Genomic DNA, 17500 nt, shown 5'->3' with positions numbered 1-17500 from the left:
GAGCTGGTAGCCAAGGAGCTTGTGAATCCTGGAGATAGGTGGGAGACCTCTTCTCAGAGGGATTGGACCCTGCTGTGGACCTGACCTAGATTGGCCATCAGAGACTACAGACTAAGAGGAGCAGGAGTAGTTGTAAGGAAGTATGTACGGGCCAGGATGAGTTGGGGAAAGCCCGACAGGCTTTCCTTGGGAGGCTTGGATGGGCATAGGCCTGTTCAGAGTGCCCCCTCGCCCAGTGCTCCTTCCTGTCCATGGGTGGGGTCTGTTGTTTTCCTGGGGGGCTGCTATTATGTCAGGTCTGTAATATGAGAAATGAGTTCTTGGCGTGCAGTTCCCTGCATGGTTTTCTCCATGGACTTGAGATTGCTTCAGCAGTAATAGTGCCCTCCTTCCTTTGTGACTGATAATGTAATGTGCCCCCCACTGAGGGGCTCTGTTTGTTTCCTCTAGTCTGTTGCCTTTCCCACAGCTCCTGGCAGTCTCCTGTGTAGGCTCATTAAGTGAGAGCTGGGAAGCTGCTTTTCTGATTTGAAGAGTTAGCAGTGGAATTCTGGAGGGTGGAAAAGCTGCTAGCAATGATGGGAGGTGCTTCCTGGCTCCACTGCAAGTGGGTGAGAGCAAGCTGGGCCACCTTCCACAGCTTGAAGCACAGGTGTACCCTTGACCTTAGTCTTCCTTTGGGCTAAATGCTTCACTCCTTGGGCAACAGGTGATCCACAGGCCAGCAAATGGAGGCTTCTGTTCTTTTGAGGGCTTCTGGTTTTGAGCCTGATTCTACTGTGTGACCTCAGAGCAGCCTTCTGAGTAAGGTGTGGCAGCAGGCCTTTTCTTGTCTGTCTCCCTGAAGCTTTCACCTGAGGTCCTCAGGTATGATGAAGGTAGATGCATAGGAGGATAGCCAGAAACTATACATTGAGGCTGAGGCTGGTCTTACAGAATGTGTCTCTTGTTCCTAGTTTTTGCCTCAAAATGGTCACAAGGGCGATGACATTGTTATTCTATAAGGTTTTCAAATGTGCATCAGATAAGGTAATTGGTCAGTAGTGGGTTCTGTGGTGACTGTGACTGGTGGCCAGATAACTAGCCTGTGACCTAGTGAGGCCTTTATCCATACCTAAAGCCACATGCAACACATATAATTGCTCAGTGGTTTATTGAATAATAACTCTGTGTTTATTTTAGGTGACCAGAGTTTCTAGCTCACACTCAGATTCCCTTTCATGAGGGAGGGTGAAAAGTGCTGCTGGGCTCCATGTGGTACTCTCAGCGTCCAGCCTCCTTCCAGATCACGGAAGTCTTCCTGTCATTGTTCTCTGAGCATATGCTCACAGAAAAGTCAAGATATTTCCTAATGCCTGAGACTTGACACAGCATTTAAAGGCTTCGTTTTCATTATTTCTTGTATTTGGTATCAACAGAAGCAGTTTTAGAGTTTGGGTGGTAACTTAACTCTCAGTATATGATCCAAACTCAATAGCCTTAATAGTCAAAACAGGAAGTTTTTCAACTTAGGCTTTTCATTATTATAGTTTGAATTTCTTCCACTTATTTTCCTGTTAATCAGCGAAGTTGCATGAGCCAGCTACAGAGGTCACTGTGTTGAAGAGAATGTCTTGTGTCATTCACCACCATCTTTCCTGCTGCTGTTGGATATAACAAAGGACCATGGGATGGAAACATGGTTTAGTGGTTAAGAGCACTTACTGCTCTTCCAGAAGACCTGAATTTGGTTCCCAGCTCCCACATCAATGGCTCACAGTTGTCTATAGCTCCAGCCCTAGGAGATCTAATGATTCTGACCTCTCTGTGGGCATCTGCCCTCATGTGCACATGCACAAAAACATTCGTGCACATGCATGCATACACCCTGCCCCCAACACACGGTTTAGTAAAAATATTTTTTAATTGGCAAAGTCAAGTGACAGCACAAGAAGTCCTAAAAAGAAAAGAGGGAGGGGTATCACATGGGCTAATGAAATGTGGGGCCAGACTTAGAATAGTCTGACACCTCTATTCTGTTGTCTGTTTCTGGTGGCCTTGTGTATCTTTGATTTCCTTATTATTGAGTGAGAGTATCTGCATGCTGTTCATTGATGCTCCTCGCATGCTCTGTATACATAAGGATTAGCAGTTTGGGTCCCAGTGGGTGCTCTGCCATGTGCATGGCTTTCGGCTCCATCCTCCAGTGGTAGGTGTGGGTTCTATTCTACCCCAGGGCATCAAGTAACTCCGGGAATAGTCCGTTTGCTCAAGGAACTTGCTTTCTGGGAGACAGCTTGCAAGAACACAGGAGCAAGCATCTGACAAGGAGCACTGGCCAGATAGCGTCAGATAACTGCTGCTCACTGAGCAGATAGCCAGTGTCTACTGAGTGCCAGCAGTGTGCAAAACCAAGTTTCCTGCATTTACAAGGAAGAAGGGGTATATAAACACTGTGTGAGAATCCTATACATTTAGGGAAGTAATGGGTGTTCTAGAAAGCAGGTGTGCTGTGCTGAGGGGAGTTTTGGATGAGGAGGGAGGACTAGTCTGGGCAGAGGTGGGTGGGCCTAGCAGAGCAGAGGGTAATGGACTACAGCTCTAGCAGGACCTGCATGAGTACAGTGTAAAGTCGCCATTTGATTCCCCAGGCAGTCAGGATGGCGTGTGCTGTCTTGTAAGTTTAGGGCAAGAGAAGTTGGAGGCTGGGGAGTCTGGAGCCTGTGAGAAATGGAATCCCCTTGGTGTTGGGGTGAAGTCAGCTTATTTAAAGGTTAAATAGACAAGAAGAGAGATAAGTATTTGCATCTGATCCTGCTAACCTAGTGACCTGAGTAACTCTTTTTCCTGATGCAGTTAGATTTTTCTGGCTTGTTTTCTGGAAGATGAATCAGCCCTCCAGGAGTAGGCCAACAGGTCAGCTAGGTCTCTTAGCAGCACTCAGCTTCTGTGTTTGTTGCTCTCAACAGTGGGGTCCAGGTCAAGGCCTGTATCTGATAGCTTTTATCTGGGACATGTTCTTTCAGGTCACCTCTTCTATAAATTTGGAATCACGGAGTCCGACTGGTATCGGATCAAGCAGAGCATTGACTCCAAGTGCCGTACAGCATGGCGGCGGAAGCAGCGAGGCCAGAGCCTGGCGGTCAAGAGCTTCTCCCGGAGAACACCATCCTCATCCTCATACAGTGCCTCAGGTATGCTCAGGAGAAGATTGCCCTAAAGCCTTTGTTCACATGCAGAGTACAACCCAGGAGCTCGTCAGTTCTGGCCCCACCCAGTGTGAGGCTGGCATTTTGGGAGCTCCCTAGGCAGTGGCAAGAGCATGAGGCCTGCTTCTCTTACCCTGGAGCTCCAACAAGAAGAATTCATGCAGGACCTTCCTTGTGCTGCCTGGTTTCTCATTTCCTGAGTGTCTTGCAGCTTAACAGTAGTTACTGTTACTTGCAGAGTGGCTGGAGGGCCCCCATCGTGCTCTTTAGTCTTAGTTTGAGGTTGTAGACTCAGGCTTGTCCTCAAGATCACCAAGACAAACTCTCGGAGCTTTACCCCTGGGCCTGTCCTCCTCTTTCCACTCCAATGCTAGGGCTTGTGCCCCAGGGTCCTGGGCAGTCTTGGCTGAGTTTTTGTGTTGAGCTATGTTCTCAATTCTAAAATAGTCTTTTAAACTCTTTTTCATAGCTTTCTTGGCAATAGCAGTAGCTCCTGTAAGCTGAGTCCTGTTTGGGGGTCAGCTCAGGATCCAGAGCAGCAGTGGGCATGGGGCTGGCAGGGCTCCCTCTCAGTACAGGCTTTGTCCAGGGACTTTGTTTTGGAAGCTGCAAAGCTGGTCGCCTGGAGCCCTCCCTGACCATCTTCCAGAAAGTGCTCTTCCTTCCTTGTTTTGGTGGTTATCAGATACTTAGCTCTAGTTGTTGCAGAGTGGCAGCTGTGTGGGTCACACTCACTGTTCTCTGTAGTGTAGATCACATGTAGGATGAGAAGTTTGGGTTCTGTCCTGGAAACCTGAGGGAGCCTCTAGGCATGGCTAGAATGTGTTTGGTGGAGTTTGGTGGAGTTATATTTGACTGAGGGGTGTGTGTGTGTGTGTGTGTGTGTGTGTGTGTGTGTGTGTGTACTCACGTGCAGCTGTTGAATGGGTCAGACATGACTTGTGACTAACCTTAGATGTGCTCTTGAGTGCTGTCAACCCACACAGGTTGTGGTTTGCTCCTTTCTTGCTTGAGCAATGGTGGCAGCTCTCTGGCAGTGGCTCATCAGTTCTCTCTGTCTTACTGTGGCTCCCGTGTTGTTGTCCATGAGCTCTGCATCCATGTGATAGTTTAACGTTTAGGAAGATACTGCTTTCATCAGGTGGCAGAATTGGGCACTGGAGTGAACCTGGCTGTAGAAAGCTGCTGTGTAGACAAGTGCAGACCTAGGTCTGTGGCCCTGAGAACAAGAAGCTGGTTTGCCTGTCCTCACACAGCTTGGAACCTGGAGCAGCAAGGAACCTTCTGTTGAGGACCCCAAATGGTACTGTGAGAGCCCAAGTAGTGAACCTGGTGAACTAGAAGTGAGGTCCCAAGTCACACAGAGTCCCCTAGGATTCTTGCTGGTTTCCAAGCTGAGCGTGCCTGCAGTGAATATCAGCAGGACATCCTAGTCAGTGTACCCAAGCATACTCACATTGGGCTGAAGAGGTGCCCATATATCTGCCAGCCAGAGAAAAAAACCCTGGATTCAGGTCCAACTTTTGGGAGAGAGCTAGAGGGCCATGGCTGAGTTCTCCCCAGAGTAAAGACAGAACATTTAAAAAAAATATGTGTGTGTGTGTGTGTGTGTGTGTGTGTGTGTGTGTGTATGTATGCGTGCAGGCATGCGTATGTGTGTATTGTCTCTTGCCTGCATGTAAGTCTATGCAACATATACACACCTGATGTTGGAGAAGTCAGAAGAGGGCATCAGACTCCCTGGAATGAGTTATTAGTGGTTGTGAGCCACTATTCGGGTGATGGAACTGAACCCAGGTCCTCTGAAAGAACAGCCAGTGCTCTTAACTTCTGAGCCATATCTCCAGCCATGTAAAGCCAGAACTTAAAGACAGCCTGAGAAGATCACACTGGGCCATAGGTTTCAGCTGTTATAGGAAGACAACAAAATCCATACACCTAGTCTGGGAACATTCACACGGTCTTGGATCTAATACCAAGAAAAAGGACAATGTGACCTATGACCAAAACAGACAACAGACAAAACCTAAATCCAACCAACCAACCAAACAAACAAAAAACCTAGTGACTAAGGAGGCCCAGTCTGGAATTAACAGCCCATGGCACTAAAATGTTATTAAAGTTATGTTCAAGGACTTAAAAGAGGAATAGAAATGTAGTAGCAAGGAAAGAAATTAGATTTTTTTTTTTTTTTTTTTGGTTTTTCGAGACAGGGTTTCTCTGTGTAGCTTTGCGCCTTTCCTGGATCTCGCTCTGTAGACCAGGCTGGCCTCGAACTCACAAAGATCCGCCTGCCTCTGCCTCCCGAGTGCTGGGATTAAAGGCGTGCGCCACCACCGCCCGGCAGAAATTAGATTTTTAAAAAATTGCCAGTCAGAGTTAGAGATGAAACATACTCTAGGTATCTGCATTTCATGTAGTTGAAGCTGGTTGATTATTTAGAAATTGTAAGGAATTACAGTCAGGTAGAGTTTATTGGACAGGGTTTTGATAACCAGGTCTTACCCCTGATCTGACACACTGAGGTGTTGTAGCCTGTATTGCTAGCTTGATGACGAGCACAGGGTGAATGGAGACAGGGCTCTGTAGCTGTAGAGGTGCCCAGAGTGCCTGCCTTGGTACATGTAGAGCCCAGAAGCATGTGTCTGTAGGCTCCACTGCTGCATTCAGATGCATGCTGAGCTCTGGTACCTGTCTGTGCAGTGGGCACATTGCCCAAGCCACCACAGTCATAGTCTGACCCATGGTCACAGGGCAGTGTTTAACAGCCATTGAGAGCCTGTCCAGAGTCAGTTTTTGTGGTGACAGTGGAATTTGAGCAAAAGGATGAGACACTCCAACTGTACAGGGTTTGGTAGTGTACATGAAGGACCTGAGGAGTGGTGGTATTGGTGAGTTAGACTGCCTTCAGAGGTGCGGGTACCAAGAGATCGGCGTAGAAAAAGCAGGTCATCAGTTCTCCATATATATCCCAAACAATCAATAGACCATTCCCTCCACAGGTGGATTGCTTACAGACACATGCATCTGGGTCTGAAGGTGCTCAGGTTGTCAGGTGGAGGTATGCTACTTTGGAATCATGGTCAGTTAATATTCTAATTCAGGTAGAGTGGAGTGGCCTGAAGCTCTGCATTTTCTAGCCAGCACCCACTGGCACCCACTTTGCTGGCCCAAACTCACCCTTTAAGCAGTTGAGTCTTCTGGGTCTTTTTTTTTTTTGTTGTTGTTGTTTTGTTTTTTTGTTTTTCGAGACAGGGTTTCTCTGTGTAGCTTTGCGCCTTTCCTGGAACTCGCTTTGGAGACCAGGCTGGCCTCGAACTCACAGAGATCCGCCTGGCTCTGCCTCCCGAGTGCTGGGATTAAAGGCGTGCGCCACCACCGCCCGGCGTCTTCTGGGTCTTTAAGCCAACAGCAACTTTGCAGGTGCAGACTCAGGTGCTTGTGCCTGTTTCTGTGGCTCCTGCTCTAGTCATTGTCAGGCTTGCTTACTTATTAGTGGTTGGACTTTTTTAATTATTTGTGTTTCTTTCCACTGCTTGACAGTAGCTTAGCGTGATGATATTTATATTTCGTTTTTTAATTTTCAATTTTTTTCTTTTTTATTAGTAGCTAGTCACACTACTTGATTGATTGATTGCTGCTCCGTTTATAAACATATTGGCAGTTTCTCTAAGATGCCATGGATGCTGCTGGCTTCTTGTGTAGGCGGCTAGCCACTGTGCATTGTATTAAGTGCCTAGGTTCTGGGCAGGTCCCCAGGAATGGCGTGTCTGAGAAGCCCTGGCAGCTGTCAGCCCCCTGGGGTGACTGTTGGGGAATGGACAAGCCCTGTAGTATGTATGCTGGTCTGACCGAGGCATCATTCCCAGAAGGCACTGCCAGGTGGCTGTTGTTCTGCTTGACCTGTGGTCTCTGTCCTCCTGCCAGTGACATCATTAGAGGAAGAAGAGTGCTGATCCTATTCTGTGCTCTTTGGTTTAGAGTAGAAGAGAACCTGGGGCTGGGAGGGCGCTGTTCATGGGGATGGGGATGGGGAGGCTACACACCGCCATGAGGCATGATTATTATAACCCTCTTGTGGTGGCTTTGGGTGTGTGCTGTTTGGGACTAGCCTTAGAGCTGCCCCTGAACTAGTAGATATAGTTTCGGGCCATGGCTGATGAGGCAGACAGGCACTTGCTTTCAGAAAAGGGCCTGGGCTTGGGGCAGTCCTTGCCACTTGACATCCACAGGGTCTTGTGACAGTGCACAGCTTTGTAAACTGTCGAGGAGACATTTGTCTGTTTTAACATGCCACATTCTTGGCAAAGATCTGATTAAGCCGAGTGGGTGGTTAGGCTAAGGGACTTTTGGAATCTTTGTCATTGTTCTGTCTGCATCTGCTGTTGCCTTCGCAAAGCTATTCTGGTATTCAAGGCTATTTTGGTGATGGTAAAATGTAATTAAGCCAGAATTCTGTTAATTTGGAATTGGTATTGATTCCAGCTGGGTTGACTTGTTACCTTAGAATTGTTAGCAGAGAGACAAGGGACCACCACACAATACTGCAAAGGATGTTTTTTCCTTACAAATATTTATATAGATAAGTATTCATCTTTTATTCTATTTTATTTGTTTTGTATGTGTATTTTCATGTACATGCTCCGTGTGTGTGTGTGTGTGTGTGTGTGTGTGTGTGTGTGTGTGTGTGTGTGTGTGTGTGTGTGTGTGTGTGTGTATGGGTGTGTGTGTCGGGTAGGCATGGTAGTGAGAGTGCATGTGGCATGCACATGAGTGTAGGTCAGAGAACATCTTGCAAGAGTAGGTTCTCTCCTTCTGTGTGAATTGTGGGGATCAAACTCAGATTGGTAGGCTTGGTGACAAGTGCCTTTACCTACTGAGCTTTCTCACCGGCCTGTATATGAGTTTTGTGCCAAGGATATGTGGTCGTTTGAGAATGGCCCCCATAGGATCATATGTTTGAATGCTTGGTTTCTAGTTGGTCCACTCTTTTGGGAAGGATTAGAAATTGTGGCCTTGTTGGAGGAGATGTGTCAGTTGGGTGGGCTTTGAGGTTTCAGAAGCTCATGCCAGGCCCAGTCTCTTTCTCTCTGCCTTGTGCTTGTGGATCAGATGTAAGCTCTCATCTGCTGCTCCAGTACCATTCTTGCCTGCTTGCTGTCTTGCTCCCCACCATGATGGTCATGGACTCACCCTCTAAAACTGTAAGCAAGCCCCCAAATGTTTTCTCTTGCAAGTTGCTTTAGTTATGGTGTCTCTTCAGCAATAGAAAAATAACCAAGACAGCTAGCTAGTTTTTGTTTGGTGGTGCTAGGGGATGGAACCTTGGACCTCATGCATGCCAGGCTAGTGCTCTGCCATTGAGCTATGTCTTCATCCCTTGTTTATTTTTTTGAGACAAGGTCTTGCAGTATAGCCCAGGCTGACCTCCAGCTTGTGACCCTCCTCCTCAGCTTCTTGAGTGCTGGGGTTACAGGTGTGCCATGATGCCCAGCAAAGCTAGTTTATTTAATGATGGATTAGTCCCTGTCAGTTTGGACATCAACCACGAATAGTTTCTTGTAAGCTTCTGAAAGTCAGCACTGTGTAAACATTCATACATGCTGTGCTTTACTGTTCTGGACACAGGAAGCAGCATCTGTGTGGTAGCTACTAGTTTCAAGTGGCAGAGGGACCAGCTCTTCTATCTTCTGCCTGTACATGTGTGTGACTCCACAGTTTAGTTGTTGTCATGGTGCTTTTATTTATTTATTTTTATTAATTAATTAATTAATTAATTAATTTTGTCATGGTGCTTTTTAAAACCACAGCACTCTGATGCTGCTGTGGAAAGGACATAGAGCTTTCCTTTAGAGTCAGCTTCGCATCCACACATAATGACAGTCCACGTTCTCAAGGTTTGCCCAGCAGGTTTGTTCTGACCAGTTAGTACAACTCTCTGCCATGGAACTGCATAATATACATTGAAAATTGAATGTATAAAAATGTATAAAAAAAATCTAAGCCCTAATAGCCTGTTTCAGGAAATTCTGCTTGTGATGTCATTACAGTTAGAGGCCGAGATGTGCTCAGTGTCAGAACACACATTTAGCATGCTGGAGGCTTTAGACCCAGTCTCCAGTACTGGAAGAAAATTCATTATAGTTTGTATTACAGTTAAAATTAGCATACCAGATATCAAACCAAATGTACCTTACTTTAATTAAGTGTGTTATAGATGTAGTTTGATTTCAGCATAGCCCTGTGGGTCATATCTGTGGACAGACCTGCATTAGGTCAGTAGTTTGTCTATGTGTTTGCAGGAAAAAGAGTTGGTTACAACAGTGTCAATTGAATCTTAACAATGCTTGCCTCTGTCGTCACAAATCTCAATTTCCCCTGACTTGCTGTTGACAGCTCTCAGAGCAGAGAAGTACTGACCTGAGTTTAGGAACAAGATGCCTTCTTCCCTCTTCTTCAGGAATTGAGAGGGGAGACATGAGGGAGCTAAGATGACTGAGTGTCACCCTGTATGTGGGACCTGAGGATCCTAACACTTACTCCTGTGTTCCACAGAGACCATGATTGGTACCCCTCCACCCGCCAGTGAGCTACAGCAGTCGCAGCCACAGGCCCTACACTATGCGTTGGCCAATGCACAGCAAGTGCAGATCCACCAGATTGGAGAGGATGGCCAGGTGCAAGTAGTACGTACCTTCTCACTCACATGTCTCGGGAGTTCGGGGGAGGGAGCTGGGGGAGGGAGCTGGGGGAGGGAGCTGGGGGAGGGAGCTGGGGGAGGGAGCTGGGGGAATGTTGATGGCGCAGGGAGAGAAAGCAGCACACTGATAGTTTGAGGTGAGGTGAAAGTGCTTCATTTAGAGAAGTAGTATGACAACCTTGCACATGGCTGTTGGCTGCTGCTGAACAACCTAGTGATAGAAATCCCTGCAGGACATTGACTGGTCCCTATGGTTCATCTCTTGGTCCTGTACTAATTTTGAGGTCACCCATATGTGTGCAGCCTGTCTGAAGGAATCTCTTTCTGCTTGTCTCCCTGGAAGCATAATTCTTGGTTCATGATCTCAGGCAGCCTTTCATAGTGGAAAAGGTCTAAGCCGATGGCCTTGGATTCTGCAGCATTTCTTTAACATGTGCTGGGTTACTACAGGCATTGCACAGTAAAGAGGCAAGCCTCGGCCAGGGTGCTGTGTTCTGAGCCATAGGCAGCACAAAGGCTAGGCAGAGTCTTCTGTATACTCTAAGCAGACAGACAGTGGCAGATGGGAAGTATGCACCTCAGAAACTGCTGGAGAGCAAGGAGCTTTGAGGGCAGCTCTAGGGTCATGCTGGTGCTTTTTGTCCACTGGCTACGGGGCTGTTTGAAAGGAAACAGTGACTGTAAGTGATGGGTTTCATGGGCTTGTCGATTTGTGTAACTGACCAGACAGCATGTATTTTCACCTGGTTAGTGGGGAAGTCTGGGAAGCAGTGGGAAGAGATCCCTTTGGCACAGGTTTTTGTGCACAGTAAAGCAGAAGCAGCCCAACACCTGCCGCAGGTTGTTTGCTATAAGATCTTATTTGGGCTAAGATAGGATTTCAAAAATAAAAAGATTTATTTTTATTTTTAGTTATGTATATGCATGTGTCTGTCTGTGTGGGGTTTGTGCATGTGAGTGCAGGTGTCCACAGAGGCCAGAAGAGGGCTTCAGATCCCCTGGAGCTGGAGTTATGGGGTATTGTGAGCCGTCCTACATTGGTGCTGGGAACTGAACTCAGGTTTTCTGCAAGAACAACAAGTGCTCTTAACCTCAGCCATCTCTCCAGCCCCAGATAGGATTTTGATAGGAGTCGGACCCTGGGCTTCTGTGGAGCCACATTTACTAGTGTTTCCGTGAAGTGTTTCCACTTCAGTGCAGTGCATGCGAGTGACTCCTCCCATCTGCCACCCTTACCAGTATTCCCCCTGTGACTGCACATTCTTAGTTGTTAAGTAACATTTAAAAGTTCAGCAAATCGCATAAATCATGTGATGAACATTTACTTACGAGGCTGTGGGATGAGCTCAGCCAGTGCACACATTGCACTAAGGTAATCAGACCCTGCCCTCTCTTGGGCTGAGAGCAGGTAGGCATCAAGTTGGCAGAGGGTGCTTGTTGTTTCTTTTGGTTTGTTTTTCTCTGATGCTTCTTGGTGTCTTCTCTTGCTGTGGATTCCACAGGGCCACCTCCACATTGCCCAGGTGCCTCAAGGGGAGCAGGTGCAGATCACACAGGACAGTGAGGTGAGTCAGGTGTCACCCTGCAAGCTCACAAGGCCACACAGTCATGTACTCAGTTTATGGAACCAATGCTATTCCAGAAGAGCCTGAAGAGTGCTCTAGGAGAGTCTGCCTGGTTCAGTGGGTGACTGGTGTTTTTTATAATTGATGATGGCGTAATGGGATCTATGAAGAGACACTGTAGACTCAGAGTGGTGGGAGTAACTTCCTACCTATTGTGGGCCATATTGTGCTACTGTGTACATGCCTTGTGAATCTGCAATTGTTTAAAAAGGAAAAGGAAAGACATTTTCATTTGTGGGTCAGAGTTGAGGGAACAGGTTTAAAGTTTTGTGCTTTTTTTTTTTTTTTTTTGGTTTTTCGAGACAGGGTTTCTCTGTGTAGCTTTGCGCCTTTCCTGGAACTCACTTGGTAGTCCAGGCTGGCCTCGAACTCACAGAGATCCGCCTGGCTCTGCCTCCCGAGTGCTGGGATTAAAGGCGTGCGCCACCACTGCCCGGCCGAGTTTTATGCTTTTAATACAAGAGAAAAAAAGATTCACCTTATAGTACTTGTTTTATTTTTGTGGGTTTTATTGCTAAAAGGGGTTGGATTTTTGTACAGTTAGTGGTTTCCTGGTTATTTCTGAATAGTGTAGGGAAGTTCTCACTCTGTCTCCTTTTTTCCCTGTGCAGGGCAATCTACAGATCCATCATGTTGGCCAGGATGGACAGGTAAGTGTTCACCTGTCCCCCATCCATACCTTCTCACAGTCTGTATTCCTCAGCATGAGACACTGGTGTGGGGGTGGGGTGGGGTTGCCTGCAGCAGGAGGGAGCTGGGATGAAGTGTGCAGGTGGGGCTCTGGCCTGCATGGATGCTTTGGGGGCTCTCACATTAGTTTCTGCACCAGAGAAGAAACTCCCCAAGTTCATTGCTTTCTGCAACTTTCCATGGAAGTTTGATGACATTTGCACAGGTGGGACAAGGTAGACTTGGTTCTTGCTTATTGCTGTCAAACTTAAACACCTTCCTGTTCTGAGATAAGGAGAACAGTTCTTTATTGGATATACCTGGAAGGACTTCTGTGCTTAGTGAAGTATCCCAGGCTCCTCAGGAGAGGAGTGAGTGCCACAGGGTGGAGGGAAGCTCATGGTGGCAGTTGGGATTTGCACTTCTGTGGCCTTCAAGGAGTTTTTGTGAAGGTTGGTGTGAGCTCTAGGTCACTATGGATAGTCAGGACAGGCTTCTGTTTGCATAATACAGCTTAAGAAGTTGTGGTGACACATAGAGTTCACTCACCGTACAGGAGGCTCTGCTCCTTGTTTTCCAAAACTAACACTCTCTGTGCTGGAAGACCCATGTGTCTTCCCTGTGCTACCCATTTTGGGAAAGAGTCAGAGCTAAAGAGAACCCTAGTCCTTTCTGCAAAGCTTGTGGCAGAAATTGGTTCTCATAGCCTTCCTCTTGGGGAGTTTCAGCCTTGTAGTTGGTTCCTCTCTCTGCTTTTTTTGACATTGTGGTCTGTGTTTGTTATGTTGGTGTTTCCCCATAACATGAAAGGATGCACCTTTTCATAGATGAGAAAGCAAAGCCCATTACCTCAGTTTCCCACTGTTTCTATCATGAATAAAGTTTCGCCTGGAATTGGAAAAAACAACACAGCAGGCTTTTCACAGTTTAAGTGTGATGCTTGTGCTTGATTGTAGGCAGAAGTGCCTGCCTGATGCTTGGCTCTGTCTGCTGACCTGAGGGCAGAGAGCCCAACGTCTAACCCGGACCGGCTGCTTCTATCAGGCCACAGCCACAGGCTTCTGTCGGGCAGAGAGGCTACGAAAGAGCCAGTGCTTGAGCTTCCAAGGCAGACACCTGGTTCTGCCCCTGGGCCCAGTGCCTCAGAAGCCTGTCACTGCTGCCAGCCATGATCCACTACCCACTCTGCTCTAAGCAGCCTCCCTGCAAGAAGCTGTAATACTGGTCACTTTTCACACTGAGAAGTAACTTGTACATCTCTGATTCTTTCCACCTGTAAACCCCATACTTTGTTTCCAACCCCCCTTCCCAGTGTCACTGTATCTGGGACCACACATCAAAGGGTACTGCTGGCATCCTCTTCTCTCTTGGAGGCAGCTTGTCTTCTGATGGAAACGGACAGCATGTGCTCACGAAGCAACTGTTTTCTGCAGGCCCATTAGCCAGTTGTCTTTGCTTTCCACTTATAGAGATTCTGTCCTCATTTTGTCATCTGGCCAGTTCTCCAGTCTGTTCAGTAACCTTACCCAGCATGGCTTCATTTATGGTTCAGAAAGCACAAATGTTCCATTTACCTTGGTGTTTGTTCTCAGTGGAGCTAAAGTCACCAGACCTGTGCAGGGGACAGTTAGCCCTGTCACCTGTCCTCTTCCTGGGTCCACAAGAAGATTGTGCCTGTGGATCTTAGATTCTTTATCCCGAGTTGGTCTTAGGTCTTCCTTCATCCTGGTGTGAATGCTGGAATGTTTTACTGAAGGTGGGTGACATACTGCTGCCCTTGCTCCTGTCTTTGTAGCTGTGAGCATGTTCAGGACTAGGACCATTTGGAGTGGTCTGGGTAGGGTTGTAATGGTCTGATGGAATTGCTTAGGTGGAGCTTTGGTGGGAAGTCAAAGCAGGGTCAGGGAAATCTAGGCTCCTCATGCAAGGGGTTACGACAGGGTAGGGCTCCAGAGTGGGGACTGTGGGTGTGACAAATGTGTTGATACAGTACTAATTTCTTGTCAGAGGGATTTCAGTTTTCACAATGTCAGTATAGTGGAGTCTTTAATTTGTGTGGGTTGTCAGAAGTTTCTGGAAAATAAAAGTCCTTAAATGCGAAGAGCCATAGGATTAAAGGTTGCAGTACAGTGGATGGGTGCATTGAAAATGGTGAACAGGGCCTGGAGAGATGGCTCAGAGGTTAAGAGCACTGACTACTCTTCCAGAGGTCCTGAGTTCAATTCCCAGCAACCACATGGTGGCTCATAACCATCTGTAATGAGATCTGGTGCCCTCTTCTGGTCATACATGCTATATACATAATAAATAAATCTTAAAAAAAAAAAAAGAAGAAAATGGTGAACAGTGAGGTTGAAGTCATGAGGACTTCTTGAGGCCAGTAAACTAGTGGCTACCTTAAGAAGGCCCCTGGGGGCTGGCCTTGACTTTGGTCTTGGATCGTCGCTTTGCCCACAGACCTGAGCTCTGAAGTGAGCCATTACTGCCCCTTGAGCTTCCTCTCTGTGGGCTGTTGACATTGATAGCTACCCAGGAAGGGTAGTTTGGTTCTGTAGTGGAGAGCAGCGTGCCTAGACAGGGGTGATGCGCCTTTGAAGCTGCTTGTGTTTGGGTTTCCAGCCTCAGTGAAAGTGATTTCACACATGACTCCAGGATCTTTCTCTCTTGAGTGTGTGTAGTCAGACTAGCTCTTGAAGGCAGCGTGGGCTTCACTCTAGCTTCTGTAGCTGCTGTAGTAATGTTCACTTTCTTTTCTAGCCCCCGTGCATTAGCTCCTGAATGCTGCTTATGACATACCACATGGACTGTGAACACAGTGTGATAGATGACTACTGCTGTCAGCTTAGCCTAGTGGTCTAAGATATTCCAGTTTTTCAGACGAATGACACTTGTACTGTAAATATCAGTACATTTTCCTTCATTTTGATAAGTCAGAAGGTAATTCTTGAATTATATTAGAACCTTGTTTAAACATTATTGGGGCTGGCTAAGAGCACTTGCCTGCTTTGCAGAGTACCTGGGTTCAGTTCCCAGCTTTCATGTCAGGTGACTGGCTGACATTTGCCTGTAACTACATCACTAGGGGATCTGATGCCCACTTCTGGCTTCTGGGCACCTGTATTTATATGTTCATACTCACAAACAGATGCACAGGCCTACCCATACTTTTTTAAAGGTTAAAAATCAACTTTATAAAAACTTGTGTGTGCTAGGCCTGGAGGCACAGGCCTGTTTCTAATTGCAGGTAGTCTCATTCCCTGCAGTAGTTTCCTTCCTGGTGATCCTCAAACTTTTAAACATTTCTGAAGTGCCTGCCTCCAGGTAAACTGAGCTGAGCAAACTTCAGGTGCCTTGGACAGCCATCTCCACAGCTCCATGTCCTCTGGAGGAGCTGAGCCCCAGCAGGATGGGTGGCTGGATGCTTCCAGACAGAGGCTTGTTGTGTGAATTGGATGAATGTAGTCAGATTTTTCTTTGGGCTGCCAGCTCACAAATGAGGACACGGAGACTTATTATTATGAGAGCTCAGCCTTAGCTTAGGCTTGTCCCAGTAAATCTTAGAACTTCTTGGTGGCATGATTTGTGAGCCATCGTTCTCCTTGCTCCTTTCTTTTTTTTTTTTTTTTTTTTTTGGTTTTTTGAGACAGGGTTTCTCTGTGTAGCTTTGCGCCTCTCCTGGAACTCACTTGGTAGCCCAGGCTGGCCTCGAACTCACAGAGATCCGCCTGGCTCTGCCTCCCGAGTGCTGGGATTAAAGGCGTGCGCCACCACCGCCCGGCTCCTTGCTCCTTTCTAATAAACCTGTCACAGACAAGTGGTGGTTCCAGTCATGGAGGACAGCAGGCTGGGACACTGCCCTAAAGGCCTCCTCTGTCCATTGGTTTTATTGGCCCTATGAACTTGGACAAATGAGTCAGTGTCCCATGCTGTGTTTCCTAACAGGCAGAATGCAGCTCGGAATAACAGAAAAGGTAACATCTGTGCTAAGTACCCAGAATCCTGGCTGGCGCCAACCTAGGTAGCCCCAGGTACTATTGGACTGGGGCTCCAAACTCCCTGACTGCTTCTCACACAGGCCTAGTCTGTGTCTCTCCTGTCCTAGGCATCCTCATTCTGTTTTGATTAGGCTAAATGACAGACAGGGCTGTGAGATCCTCTGACATTTGAGATTCTCCACATAGACTTCAGAAACTGCCACTGTAGTCTTTGGCTTTGGCTTGCCTCCACAGCAGGGTGCTCTTCCTGTGTGTTTCCACACAGCTCCAAGACCCCTCACTCACTAGGTGCCCATTCCTCTTGTCCAGTCTTTTGCCTCCCTCACCTCTCAGCCTTGGACAGGAGGGAAGAGTGTACATGGCTTCCTCAGTGGGTGACTCTATAGCTTGAACTCCTATCTCTGGAATGTGGAGCCACAGTGAAGAGATCCAGGAAGGAGCCTTCCTTGTGCTGGGCCTTTTTTCTAGTGTCCAGTGTTACCATGGAAACAAGGACACCTGTGCATCAGGACGTAGACTCTCCTCCCGCCCCTAGTCCACTCTTGGAGTGCTTTTTTGCTTGCAGAGTTTCTCTACACCCAAAACAATCCACGTACTGGTGTTTTGGACTCAGTTAAGTCAAAGTGGCCTCTTGCTGATGTCACAACTTAGCATAAAGACCAACTGCCATCACATGTAAGGAAGCTTTTGGTTTTCTAAGTAGCTGTGTTTGAGAGCAGCCACTGTGCTTTAGTGGGGACATAGTTGCTATTTCCCACCTCAGGCCAGGACTTCTGAGGTAGGGGTGAGAGGTACCCAAGTGAGAGGCTGGGGTGCTTCTCAAGAGTTTCTCAAGGCTGGTAGGCTAGTCAGTGTCCCATCCTCTCCTGCTTCCCACTTTACTCTCTGAGTTCTGGGGTCAGAGTCAGGGTCTTAGGACTGAGTGCTGCACTCCTTGCCAGCAGAGGCCTGGGGCACAGGGCTCTGAGAAATGCTTGGACTTCAGGAGGCCTGGGCCGCATCATAGGTTTGTGGCTCAGGTGGAAATTGTGGGCCTGGCAGCACTCAGCACTCAAACTACAAGTAAGACAGAGGATGGGCAACTGCTGCTCTGCCCTGTCGGCCAAATGGGTCATGCTCTGGTGGGTATGGAGGGCTTTGTCTTTACCGAAGGGTATGTGAAGATCTTTCCTCCATTCCTCCTCAGGCTATATGAAGGGCCTGCTCTGCCCAGTTCAGAACTGGATTTTGGCTTTTTAAGTCACTGTTGATTGTATATTTTGGACTGGTGACTCATGTACATTAAGATAACTGCAGATTCCTACTGACATCCAGGAATCTTTG

General features: G+C 47.4%; 1 protein-coding gene across 14 annotated transcripts in view; it reads left to right on the top strand.

The window, feature by feature from the left end:
• The window catches only part of Banp (BTG3 associated nuclear protein), a 78000-nt gene that overhangs the window by 49336 nt on the left and 11164 nt on the right, over positions 1 to 17500 (top strand). For 10 of the 14 annotated variants that reach the window (XM_052727421.1, XM_052727416.1, XM_052727420.1 and 7 more), the window contains 4 exons: positions 3006 to 3173; positions 9744 to 9874; positions 11382 to 11453; positions 12125 to 12163. In XM_052727421.1, the coding sequence (XP_052583381.1) occupies positions 3006 to 3173; positions 9744 to 9874; positions 11382 to 11453; positions 12125 to 12163 (410 nt within the window). The remainder of the gene's footprint in view (positions 1 to 3005; positions 3174 to 9743; positions 9875 to 11381; positions 11454 to 12124; positions 12164 to 17500) is intronic. The other 4 variants (XM_052727426.1, XM_052727417.1, XM_052727419.1 and 1 more) reach the window with 1 other exon arrangement.

This window comes from Peromyscus californicus, unplaced genomic scaffold (genome assembly GCF_007827085.1).
Source record: "Peromyscus californicus insignis strain IS unplaced genomic scaffold, ASM782708v3 Scaffold_8__1_contigs__length_139910024, whole genome shotgun sequence".
Taxonomy (NCBI): domain Eukaryota; kingdom Metazoa; phylum Chordata; class Mammalia; order Rodentia; family Cricetidae; genus Peromyscus; species Peromyscus californicus.
Note: the sequence above shows the minus strand (reverse complement) of the source record. Positions and strands in the feature narration are given on the sequence as shown.